The 13,664-nt window shown below is 38.8% G+C and overlaps 1 protein-coding gene across 6 annotated transcripts in view; it reads left to right on the top strand.

The window, feature by feature from the left end:
• LOC117402799 (CSC1-like protein 2) overlaps window positions 1–13,664 on the top strand; it is a 104,360-nt gene that overhangs the window by 32,781 nt on the left and 57,915 nt on the right. For 2 of the 6 annotated variants that reach the window (XM_034921321.2, XM_034921320.2), the window contains exons 2-5: window positions 4,625–4,770; window positions 10,608–10,803; window positions 11,955–12,034; window positions 12,946–12,987. In XM_034921321.2, the coding sequence (XP_034777212.1) occupies window positions 10,630–10,803; window positions 11,955–12,034; window positions 12,946–12,987 (296 nt within the window). In that variant the 5' untranslated portion in view covers window positions 4,625–4,770; window positions 10,608–10,629. Of the gene's footprint in view, window positions 1–246; window positions 266–4,624; window positions 4,771–10,607; window positions 10,804–11,954; window positions 12,035–12,945; window positions 12,988–13,664 lie in introns of those variants that run through there. The other 4 variants (XM_034921324.2, XM_059023860.1, XM_034921322.2 and 1 more) reach the window with 3 other exon arrangements.

Genomic DNA, 13,664 nt, shown 5'->3' with positions numbered 1-13,664 from the left:
AAGCCTTCACATCATATTGCTGTCCTTCCATTAAAAAAAAAACCTGCCTCTGCTCCTGCATGTTCATGCCAGACTGAGTCTTGACTGCCTTTGTTGATTGTTGAGAGCGGTCGACAGGCCTCCTCGGATGATCTCACCCCATGCTGGCGGGAATATAAATGTCACTCCTTTCTGGAGAGAACAACACAGAATATGTCCTTCACGAGAAGGGTAGATGGCTTATTTTATTTGCAGTCACAAGACCAGCTACAGGGCTTTCATCAAGGTAATTCATCATAAGGCATATCATTAGCAGCTTGAGGGAACACTTAACTGTACACACGGCATAAAACTTATTGAATATCCTGCTGCACTCTTAATTGGGGACAGACAGACTCGCAAGGAGTAGGAGCTGACTGAGTTGAGTGGTGGTTGCTTCGTCTTTTCATCAGTGACGGTGGTAGGATATTTTGCATCTTATTAGATTTGATTCTGTTAAACTCCAGAGGGATGTAACATTAGCTCATTGTGGCTTTGTTTTTCTGCTTGTTTGTAGGGTTTTTTTTTGTTGCTGTAGTTTATGGCAGTGTTCAATTCTGCCAGCGACCCCTCCAAGTACATTACTCTGTTACTCTAGCAAACATTCAATAGTTGAACCAATCCAAATATTGGTGTATGGGGGGGTTTTACATATGTCAGTTGCTGACAGCTGCAGGGTGAAATATAGCATAATCTTTAAACTATTTGTTTATAGAAACTGACGTGTTGCCTCTTGCACATGTGATACGTCACTGTAGGTGATTGAAATACCTGTTGAATAATAATGTTCTGTTTACACAGGGTTGCCATGTGAGCACTAAACGGTTACCGGTCTTTCCTGTCTTGCCATGCATGTAGCCGAGTCCCAGTTAAGGGTATGGAGCACACTTGTTGAAACACAACAAATTATTATTCTTAGTATTATTTTTGTTTATTTAATTTGTTGTGGGTGGGGTTTTTAATAAGAAAGACCCTACCATTTTGACTTGATGGAAAGCATTAAACTGTATAAAGTCTGACTGGCTGAAATTGCTGGGAAACTGAAAACTTGAGTGTCTTGACAAGGTACCTGTGTTCAGTATCATCATATGGATTATACTGTATATGATAAAGTAAATATTACACCATTTTCACATAATATTCTCTCTCTCTCTCTCTCCTCTCTCTCTCTCTCTCTCTCTCTCTCTCTCTCTCTCTATCTCTCTCTCTCTCTCTCTCTCTCTCTCTCTCTCTCTCCCACCTGTGCTTACTTTATCACGACTGAATAGTGCAGAAACAAAAAGTTAACTTATATCTGTATCATGGAATACCTAATGTGCCGCTTTTATCACTAAAATGTGGTATGTCAAGCCTAAAGATTTTTGTGTTGTTATTTCAGTGATTTAATGTTGTTGTGTATTATTTTATCATGCTTGTGTAAGTCTGTTCTGCACGAACTCGACTAGTTAAAGAGTAACGAGTTCTGCATCATCATTTGTTTGCTTCTAATGCACAAACGTAGCCAAACATGTGCAATATTAAGTTACTGTATCACAGTCTGCTGTGCTTCTTGATAGTGTAGTACTGCGTAGTGTAAGCAATAATGAATCAACAGTCTTACTTGTTTGTTGAATCTGAAGATATTTCAGATGATTCCTCCCCTGTGTAAAGCAGAATTAGTTGAACATTTCATAATTAGGATCCAGAGAGATCTGTAATAATTTGAAACATCCCTGTGAGGGGAGCTTGCTGTATGTGAACAGTAATCTCCAATATGCCGCCACTTGCTATGTCGTTGCTTTAACTGCATAAACTATTTTAGATGGTGACTTTATTTTATTCAACAGTATTATCTCAGGGACTTCAAATGTGCAGGATTATACAAACCCCTTAGCCTTAATGTTGGTGGCCAATGGCATTGGCCTCTTAATATTTGGTACACGGCTGTATTCCAGTTTTCTCAATTCCGCTCCCTTACCTGTGTTGCCCAGTGAACATCAACTGTTTCACCTCTGGCCAAATACTATTCAGTTGATCTGAACAGTCTCAGGTCTAAATACCACCGCTGTTTAAGTGTGGAATTAGGACCAAACCTGCTGGTTTGCTTCACCTGCACAATGTTTTAACCAATGGCCATATCCCTGATACAGATCTTTTTACATATCCATTTTATTTCATGCTATTCCATGGTAGATTCCTTTTCCTCCGTTCAAAATATTTTAAGCAATGTCAGGAATTAAGTACACTTAACTACAGTTTTATTGAGGTGACGCTATAGTAACCCCAAAAGTTGGTGAAGACGTTTGTGTTTATAAAGTACGCTGTAGTTTATACAGATGTAAATGTTCCCTTCTACCAGTAACAACACTAACACCATGACCCACTGGATGGATTTAGCTTTAATTTCTCTTTTTAAATCACAGCATGTAATGCATGTAAGCACCTTGTAAATTTCCTAGAACAGCAGCCAATGCCTACTGTAGCTTTTCTGGGATATAATGTGGGGCCTGCTGACTAGTAATCGGTCTCTTCAGGACCTTGAAAATGATCCAGATCCTGGTCCAGGCCATTGTATAAATCATAGGGTGGGTGCCCATTACATAATAGGCTATAAAGTGTAAAATGTGGTTAGTGTTTACTGAAAGGTATGCAAATCTATTTTTTGTTTTGCGGAACGGAGGATGGAAGCAGTAAGACAAGAGATCCAACTTGTGCATTCTGTCATCAATGTGTGTGTGATCTGCCGAAGTTGAAATACATTACGCCCTTCTTTATTCACTGCAAGCACTCACACAAGCATTAGACAGTAGTTCTTTATGCTGTGAGTTAAGGTGAATGATGCATGTCTGAACAACTGTTTTCATATAGACTTCCAGACAGGACTTGATCCATATTTTATAAACGTATTCATGTCTGTAACATTTCAAGCATTCTCTAGTGTACAACAGTGTGTGTGTTTCTCTCTTCAGTTTTGTTTGGCAAGTTTTTTTTTTTGTTTTTTTTTTGTACTGTGCTGTACACAAACTGCAACGGGTATGGAGCTGCACAAACAAGTTGCTCGACCACTTACTTTAATAACTTCAATTAAATCTTTTTTGCTGGAAAGGCTTTGAACCAAAAATTGCTATCGATATTTGTTGAGATTGTCTTCCACATGGAGAAACAAAATCCTAACGGGCATTTTTACAAACTTCAGACTCTCACCACGAAGGGCAGGGGTTTCAAACCCTGTGGAATTCCCTATTCCCCTTGTCTTGATTTTGGATGTGAGCCCTGAGGTGAAATGCAAGTTAGTCTGCTGTGTCACCTCCAGTAGCCCCCTAGCAACACTGATTTAACACAGATCTAGGGAAAGAAATCCCATTGCACAGCAGTTTGAGCCACCCTTGGTTTTACTATGATTTAAATAAGACACACCAGAGCTTGTTACTTATACACTGTGGCTAATCAAGCTTGTAGTAAAACCTGGAATAGGTGAAACTGCTATGCAATAGGAGTTTTGTGACCATCCCTGCAGACCGAAGTACCAGCTCTGAGTTTGTAGATATGAGACACAAATGCCTGCTGGAAGAGACTTTACAGAAACGTTTCCAGGATAACACTCAGAGAGCACACTATGATGTGTACCATATGTATTTAATATATACTATAATGGAGTATAATTTGCTTTTTTTTCTGAAGCACAGCTGTTAAACGGGGGAATATTACATTTTATGAGCACCAGTTTGTTCCCCTAGAGAACATCTTGCCTTTTTTTAAATTGTTTGGTTGGTCTGCCTCATTCAATTAGAAAGTAGCTTATTTGGCTATTTGAGTACATTCAACGTGGTAGGAGTGTGAAATATATCGGAGTTGTCTTTCCTAATGTAGGTTAAGGGTTACACTCCTGATGTGTTCAAGAGGTAATTGGAGTTTAGCTCTATTGAGACATCAGGGGTGCTGTAAACTTCAATGTTTCAAATTATTCCCAGGGTGTGAAAACTGAAACCGAAAATGACACACCGAGGGTAGACAAGAAGAAGAATATTTAGTTAAGATATCCTTGGTACTTCCTGCAGTATCTCTACCAAGTCGCCTTTGATAATATTAGTATTCGTGGATCTCTCATCCTGGTATTTAAAATCCACTCTAAAATGCATTGAGAAACATTGCAGCATTAGTTTTAAAACATACTGTAGAGCAGGGAGTGCTGTCTTATGTGCCCTGGAAATCCATGCAAATTGAATACGAAAACCTTGTCTGTATAGAGTGCTTTGGTACTGCAGTCCAGATATGCTGTGCCACCTTTTTAAACCCGCTCATCAATATGGGAGAGCAGGGAAGATGATTCAATAGCCCTGAACTGCCTGCTGAATACAAACAGTGGCAAAACTAATTGAAAGTATTGCATCTAAAATCAAGCACCTGTATGAGCAGTTTTAGCAAATATTTTAAAAAAAATTTTTGCAGATGTAGTTGCAAGATCAAAGCCCTCACTCCTTGACATCTACAATTTAATTAATAATTGTATTAGAACAATGGGAATTCTTAAGATAATGTGCATGTATTGTGTGAAAGCTGTTTAGGTTTCCTGTTTTGTTTAATAAAACATGTATTCATACTTATTGTATTTCTTTCTTTTTTACAGGGCAGAGTCTTAATGAGCGGTCCTAGCTGACGTGCTGTGGAAGGTGTCCTGTTAGTGGCTGCTGCGGTCAATCCCTTTATCCTCCTTTCGAGAAGTGTAGCTAATCACCCATATTCACGACCTTCACATCTCATTTGAGGCAGCAGGTAGAACATCATACAGTAAAACATTCATGCTGTGGTGCTCAACAATAAATAGATTAGGTCTAGCATTCTTCTTGCCTTTCATGTAATTGCAAGGACATGGATAAATGTAGCAACACGTGGGGAAGTGTAACGCTATATTTTTCGAAACCCTGCTACTTGCTCTTTAAATTCAGTAACGCAGAGTAGATATTTGAGTTTAATAGAATTAGATTTAACCTGATATGTGTATATATAATACATATTCTATTGGTTTGTTTTCGTGCTTCTAGGCACTGATTTTGATGGCCAGGGATATATTGCTCTCGTTCTGAGGATTGAATTTAGTAGCTTTCCAAGGGAAATGTCATTAGATTAGGATATAATTAAATCTATATGGAAATGGCCTAGATTTACATGGTGCAGTATTGTAAAATGTATGCTAGCTGTAAGGCTGCGCCTTTTAACCACTTCAACTCCAGATGTAAAAATGAAACCCCTGATTACCAGATTTTGAAAATAATAATAATAATGTTTTCAAACCTGTAATTGCTATAAAATGGTAACATATGATGAATAAAACACAAATAAATGACTTAAACTGTGTTTTTCATTAACCCTTTATGCTGCTGTGTACTACATACCCATATTCAATATAGAGTTGAAAACGTTTTTTTTTTTTTGTTGTTTTTTTTAACAATGAAAACAAAAATGCTGCTAATAACAATGATAATCAGTAAACAGTAATTATCAAATAAAAACAACATCAAAACGTGTGCCAGTATCGACTTGCTCTGTGCCATTTATTGAAATGCCATTTATATATATATACATACAGTACTGTGCAAAAGTTTTAGGCAGGTGTGAAAAAATGCTGTAAAGTAAGAATGCTTTCAAAAATAGACATGTTAATAGATTATATTTATCAATTAACTAAATTAACTAAATGCAAAGTGAGTGAACAGAAGAAAAATCTACATCAAATCCATATTTGGTGTGACCACCCTTTGCCTTCAAAACAGCATCAATTATTCTAGGTACACTTGCACAAAGTCAGGGATTTTGTAGGCATATAGTCAGGTGTATGATTAAACAATTATACCAAACAGGTGCTAATGATCATCAATTCAATATGTAGGTTGAAACACAATCATTAACTGAAACAGAAACAGCTGTGTAGGAGGAATAAAACTGGGTGAGGAACAGCCAAACTCAGCTAACAAGGTGAGGTTGCTGAAGACAGTTTACTGTCAAAAGTCATACACCATGGCAAGACTGAGCACAGCCACAAGACACAAGGTAGTTATACTGCATCAGCAAGGTCTCTCCCAGGCAGAAATTTCAAGGCAGACAGGGGTTTCCAGATGTGCTGTCCAAGCTCTTTTGAAGAAGCACAAAGAAACGGGCAACGTTGAGGACCGTAGACGCAGTGGTCGGCCAAGGAAACTTACTGCAGCAGACGAAAGACACATCATGCTTACTTCCCTTCGCAATCGGAAGATGTCCAGCAGTGCCATCAGCTCAGAATTAGCAGAAAACAGTGGGACCCTGGTACACCCATCTACTGTCCGGAGAAGTCTGGTCAGAAGTGGCCTTCATGGAAGACTTGCGGCCAAAAAGCCATACCTCCGACGTGGAAACAAGGCCAAGCAACTCAACTATGCACGAAAACACAGGAACTGGGGAGCAGAAAAATGGCAGCAGGTGCTCTGGACTGATGAGTCATCATTTGAAATATTTGGCTGTAGCAGAAGGCAATTAGTTTCCAGAAGGTTGGAGAGCGGTACACGAATGAGTGTCTGCAGGCAACAGTGAAGCATGGTGGAGGTTCCTTGCAAGTTTGGGGCTGCATTTCTGCAAATGGAGTTGGGGATTTGGTCAGAATTAATGGTCTCCTCAATGCTGAGAAGTACAGGCAGATACTTATCCATCATGCAATACCATCAGGGAGGCATCTGATTGGCCCCAAATTTATTCTGCAGCATGACAACGACCCCAAACATACAGCGAAAGTCATTGAGAACTATCTTCAGCGTAAGGAAGAACAAGGAGTCCTGGAAGTGATGGTATGGCCCCCACAAAGCCCTGATCTCAACATCATCGAGTCTGTCTGGGATTACATGAAGAGAGAGAAGCAACTGAGGCTGCCTAAATCCACAGAAGAACTGTGGTTAGTTCTCCAAGATGTTTGGGCCAACCTACCTGCCGAGTTCCTTCAAAAACTGTGTGCAAGTGTACCTAGAAGAATTGATGCTGTTTTGAAGGCAAAGAAAGGGTGGTCACACCAAATATTGATTTGACGTAGATTTTTCTTCTGTTCTCTCACTTTGCATTTTGTTAATTGATAAATATAAACTATTAACATGACTATTTTTGAAAGCATTCTTACTTTACAGCATTTTTTCACACCTGCCTAAAACTTTTGCACAGTACTGTGTGTGTGTGTGTATATATATATGTATATATATATATATATATATATATATATATATATATATATATATATATATATATAATATTATATATATATATATATATATAATATATATATATATATATATATATATATACACACACACACACACTTGTAAAAGCTGAATGGCTTCCTGCAATATATCTCAGCCTTCTAAATGCCCACAGTTAGATTGCAATTGCTACATGACACGCAATTGGATAAAAATGTCACCTGACCCTCCCCAACTTTAATTGCACATTCCACAATACTAGCACTGCCTTAGAGAATGAAACCTGAAACGCTAGACTGAGAAACCGATCATAGAATAGAATGGGAAACTTGATGTACGCAGGTACGGCATGGTACAGTAAGTGGGTTTTCAATTGGCGTACGTGCGTACGTCATGGTGTTGAAGTGGTTAAATGATACAGTATATAGGGTGATATTTTTAAGTTAACTTTCTACCCCTACCCTTTACAGTGCATTGTTTCCAGATCCTACACCTCTACAGTAGTAAGTCATGAAAACAAATGAAATTTGCTCATACTGTCAAATGGCCTATTGAAGCAAATCTGAGACACACATACTGTGGAGTTCAGCTGGTATGTCAAATTCTGCATTCAGTTTTGGTCCCGCCTTCCGATAGTGCTGACCAATCCTCTTGTAGGTTGTGAATATGACATGCTCTACTGTAAATGTCCCCTTGTCAAAGAGATGGATTCAGAACAGAGGGTAGGAGGTGATTTTACATACTGCGGGTGGTGAGGGTGTATGGAATGCTGATTCAGTGGGGTCCTTCAAGTCTTCTGTATGCAGTTCTGGGATCAATTCGCTTTTGGGGAAAGAGACAGCCGCTGGGCAGAATGGCCTCTTCTCGTTCGTAGCTTTTCATAAAGGTTCTGTCTTGCCTTCTCTCCAATTTTCATTATCGCAGATGGAGCTTTAGGCCATGATGACTATTTAAGGTAGAAATGTTTAATTTGACAAATAACAAAAAGCATAATGATCTCGTCTGGGGATGCATATCCTTGCTGGGGATGTGGTGGAGGAGGGCGGACATATCTGTTACATATGACTAAAAGCAGATTGATGACTTTATTTGTTAAGGAACTTTTAATAATCTGTATATATGTGGTGAAATCGGGGGGTGTTCAAAGGCAAACTTGCATTTGTATACGGTGGATATTTATCATTGTGATCTATTTTTCATGTTACTGATGGTACTAATTTTGAATTTACTGCTGTGTCTTAAATGTGTAAATTGACTACCATAAGTATGAATATAGGCCTATGGTGTAGTCTAATATTTATTATATAATATACACTCTTGATATAGGCCTATTTTTATTTAATACTTTATAATATAATCTACCTGCAGTCTTTGTCAAGACTCCTCGAAGGCCAATCAAACAAATTTCCAATTCAGATGTGCAGTACTGTACATTATTATATTTTGGAACTTGTACTGCAGATATGGAATATGGAAACAGTGATCTAAATAATGTATGCCAAGCCTACTGTATATTTAATACAGCATTACATTTAAATGCAATTTGGATTCCAGACTATGCTATGATTCTTCAAATGAGTCCTTGCAGTAATTTTATAAGCAAGCCCTTTTTTTTTTTTTTTTGTAGTATGGTAACATTTCTGTCTGTTATGAATAAAGAAACATTATCATAGAGAGCCATGGGACAATACTACTGTTTATTGTTAATGGTAGGGGGGAAATCACAAACGTATATCTGTCAGCACTTTGACAGTACAGTAATCCATATAGAAGCAGACGTTTTAGCACAGTGCCAGGGTGTATCTAGTTCCGCCAGTCTCTGTCATGTTTGTAAAGCAGGGGTGTCTCCTTGCCATGGGGGGGAAAGAATGACTTGCAGCTCTGTCCATTTTAGAGCCTAGCCGTTTTCCTGTTGCTACCAGCTTGGTATTGGTTTCCCAGCGACGAAGCGGACTGGCTCAATTCTCAACATGAAACTCAATGCCCGCTATTGTTTTCTTGGGCTGAATACATTTTTGTGACATCTGAAATGGAGAGTGAACTCACTGAACCCTAGCGTCTTTGTAAGATGTAATGCTTTGCAGCTCTAAGCAGAGTACTGTTGCAGTTTTAGCAGTACCAAATGTACAAGTGTGATGCAGTGGATGGAGTTCTACAAGAGGGGGATATACAGTAGTGGAGGGAGTGGTTCGTACATATTGTCACATTTTCCATCTGTCTGGAAAACCGCTTTTTCTATTTTGATGGAAATTGGTGTTGTTATTTAGGATAAGTTATTGAGTGTTGGAGTATTCTGGGGATGTGTGGGGGTATCTGTCCGTACATTTAGTCTGTATGTCACAATTACATTTTTGCATATATCTGGAAAACTGCTTCCCCAGTTGTACTGAAACTTAAATTTTATTTATTTATTTATTTATTTATTTATTTATTTATTTATTCATTCATTCATACATAAAATTTTAGTAGTCGCCAATTAGGTGGTGTTTTTTTCCTTCCCAATTTAATAGTGTTCAATTATTTTTGTTTGACTCAGCTCACCGCTACCACCCCCACGCTGACTCGGGAGTGGCAAATACAAGCACACGCTGTCATCCAAAGCGTGTGTCGTCAGCTGACCACTTTTTTTCACACTGCAGACTAACCATGCAGCCACCCAGAGCTACAGCATCTGAGGACAACGCAGCTCTGGGCAGCTTACAGGCAAACCCGCAGGCGCCTGGCCAGACTACAGGGGTCACTGGTGCGCGGTGAGCCAAGAACACACTGGCCGACCTAACCCTTCCCCCTCGGCCAATTGTGCACCGCCCCCTGGGAGCTCCCGTCCTCGGTCGGCAAAGGAATAGCCTGGACTCGAACCGACGACGTCCAGACTATAGGGCGCACCCTGCACTCTACGAGAGTGCTTTTATTGGATGCGCCACTCGGTAGCCCCTCTGAAACTTAATTTTAACAGAGCAAGTTGTTCAGTATGTCTTAGAATGTCTGTAGATCCGTCCGTCTGCATGTCACTCACGTCACACTCGTCGTTTACCCTTTGTATGTATCTTGAGAACACATATGGTAAATCAGTCATTTTAATATGCATTAACGTGATACCAACGTCTCATTTGCTAACCTAATGACAAATAACAAGGTCTTACATTTTCAATAATCTGTTCATTTGCCATTTTCTTATTCTAGTCATCCATAAATCCAAACATTTAAAAACAGATGTGCAAATATAAAGAAGATTACAATAAAGAAGGACTTTCACTTGTAACGAGAGGGGTACAGTTAGTAGACTATAAATGTATGGGAGGGTGTTTTTTTTTTGTTCATAATTGATTTTTTGGTTCCTATCCTCTTTTATTTATTTATTTATTTATTTATTTATTTATTTATTTATTTTTTTAGACAAAGCAATGAAGAAGTAGAGATGATCCCTCTGTTGATTGTGATAATGGCAGCTATGGCTGATGCGTGCACAGATAATTGTTCGACCCCCTCCAGGGATTACTGCTACACGGCTCGGATCCGCAGCACCGTGTTGCAGGGCCTGCCCTTCGGAGGAGTCCCCACTGTGCTGGCACTGGACTTCATGTGCTTTCTGGTGGGTGAATTACAGTACATCATCGGCACTTTGCTACTGACTGTGTGTAAGAAGTAACATCCAACACTGCAGGCAAGGCACCATTCATAGTTGACCATGGCTTAACGAAAGAAACAGTGTGCAGAGGGTAATAATGCTATTAAGAATTATATATGAAGCTATTATATACAGGGATGGAAATTAGACCCATTGGATAGCTGTTGGATCCATTCCTGGTTTTACTGTGAGTTTAAATAATACACTTGAGCTTGTTACCTATAGTCTGTGGCTAGTCAAGCACATATTAAAATGGGTGAAACTGCTATGCAGTGGGAGGAGTCTTTCCATCCCTGATATACGAGTGTGTTTAGTATTTTAATTTTTTTCATTGGTTAGCATTCTAAGCTGCCACTAGGAAAGTTTCAACATTCGGAAGGATAATGACTGACCAACGTGATTGCCTGAGAAGTTTTTAATACTATCTAACAGACTCCCTATTAACCATGTGTTGTTTCTAATACTGTACTGTATTGGGACTGATTTATTAAAATGCAGACCCCTCGTTTCCAAAGTGTCTTTGTATCCATGAATCAATCACATAATTGTCCCATACTGAAATACATACAAATATTTGAATTAGAAATGAGTGCAGTGGTACCCCAAATATTATAGTTTTCAAATAACTTGTGGGATGTGTTTGCTATTCATTTTACCCCCCCCATCCCCCCCCCCCCCCCCCCCCCCCCCCCACCCCCCCTCCAAAAAAAAATAGGTTCTGCACGGTGACTACCAAACCTGGAACATCATTCAAGAGGTTTTATCATTGGCACAGTATGAATATCTGTTGGAAGGGAGTGTAAATTGGGAAACATGGGTCGGAGGTGGGGCTGGTACATTTCCCCTCCCCATTACTGTCAGACAGTGTTCTTATTTAGACTGATTACGGGCTGAATGATGATGTCGTCACATTTACCAGAAGCTGATTTATGAAGTTACAGCCTTAACTTTGCCCTCCTGGTTTTGAAAAAATAAAACCAGTGCTTTATTAATAGAAGTTCCAGCAACCCCGATCTTAAAGCCTGAAATCCATGTCCAGATTTTTGATGTGCATTTCATTTATTATAAGCTGTAAAAATGCATGCAGACAATTGTTTTTTCTTTTAATTTTCTAGGTTCTACTGTTTGTGTTTTCAATTTTGCGAAAGGTTGCGTGGGATTATGGACGGCTTGCTTTGGTGACGGATGCAGACAGGTAATTTGTTTCGGGAAAAGCTATTGCACTGACACAGGAATACCGGACATGTGTGAAATCCTAGATTACAATCTATGCAGAAGCTATTTTTATTTTTTGGTCATGTTACAAGTAAAACTACTCTACTGGCCCAGAAATGTTTAATCTATAAAATGCAGGTGTAAAGTCTTGGTTTCATCCAAAAGTACGGTAACTACAAGGTAGTTTTGACACTAGTATTTACAGTGCATCTGTGCATCTGGTTGGTACAAGGTGTTCCCTATACTGTATTGTATCGATCCCAGAAGGATTTGAATTTTTTTTACTTGCCTTTTTTTGTTACAATGTCATTCTGTGTCATACTTTTAAATGTTTACAGGTATCTAGAGAAGCACAGATTCAGTTGTGTTGAAACTTGCTAAGGGCTTCTATAGTTCTTGAGAGCATGAGAATGTGGGCATATATGGAGGGATATTTGTCTGCCTGTAATGATCCCAATGATGCTGCATGAACTACAGGGCTTGGTAACCCATCCCATTCGGCACTCTGTCTAAATAAATGTCTCCTATCCTTTAAAATAAGTTGACAATTGAGTATGGTATTCACAATTTGCACTTAACAGATTAATGTCAAATGTTGAGCCCTCAATTAATCAGTTCAAACTTCAGATATCTAAACCAAGCAACGGGGGGGGGGGGGGGGGGCTCGTATCTTTTCTGTCATTGTTAGTTCACATTCATTCCACTGCAGCATTGCTAAGTGTTCAAAGGACTTTATATTTACCGTGTGCATTGTACTGAGACATGTTTTAACCAAACTGCAGGCTATGCAGCACTGCACATTTTTTGTTTCTCTCTTTGTTATTTTATTAGCCTATTTTATTAATCTTTGTATTTATTCATTACATTTTTTAATTCTTTGTTTTATTTAAGACGGAGGCAGAGTCACAGACATTACAAAGAAGAGCGAAAATAGTATGTTTACATTTTTTTGTGTCTTTCTCTTCCTCACTTTCGGTTGTATTTCTTTTCCTTTCCAAGTCTTTGGATTGGGTTTTGAAGGTTTGTCCGATTTTCCATGTAATCGCTTAACAATATTTAAAATCTACAAAGCATGCGTGATATGTTATGCTGTACTACACATGTTGCTTGTTGTTTTACCCACATGGAAAGAGAAACAATTCAATGAACACAAAGGCAGCCAATTCTCCTTCCTAGTCATTAACTGGATGTTAAAAGCATTGTGAGAAATAAGTGGAGTGGGATACCTTAAACAGAGCTCAGTAACCATTTATTTATTTATTTATTTATTTATTTATTTATTCATTTATTTATTAATTCACTTATATATATATATGACAGCTGAAGGGCTTTTGTCTGAAACATCCTGAAATATATATTGTAATGATTTACACCTATTTTTTTCTTTCTATTTTTGTACACTGCGGCACTGCAGAAATATGAGTACAGAATGCCCTGACTGTTTCTGTTTGTTCCACTCACCTCTACTCCAGCTGAGACACGCATGGCTGGAGTGACCTCTTGCTGTCCAGTGTCTGTAACTGCTATTAATTGATAAGCAAAGAGCTGGGCTGTAGTCCTAATGACAATGGGTCAGCAGCTTATGAAGACAGAATCCTTCCTTTGATCTT

This window comes from Acipenser ruthenus, chromosome 5 (assembly GCF_902713425.1).
Source record: "Acipenser ruthenus chromosome 5, fAciRut3.2 maternal haplotype, whole genome shotgun sequence".
Classification (NCBI taxonomy): Eukaryota; Metazoa; Chordata; class Actinopteri; order Acipenseriformes; family Acipenseridae; genus Acipenser; species Acipenser ruthenus.
This window is presented reverse-complemented; position numbering and strand designations above follow the sequence as displayed.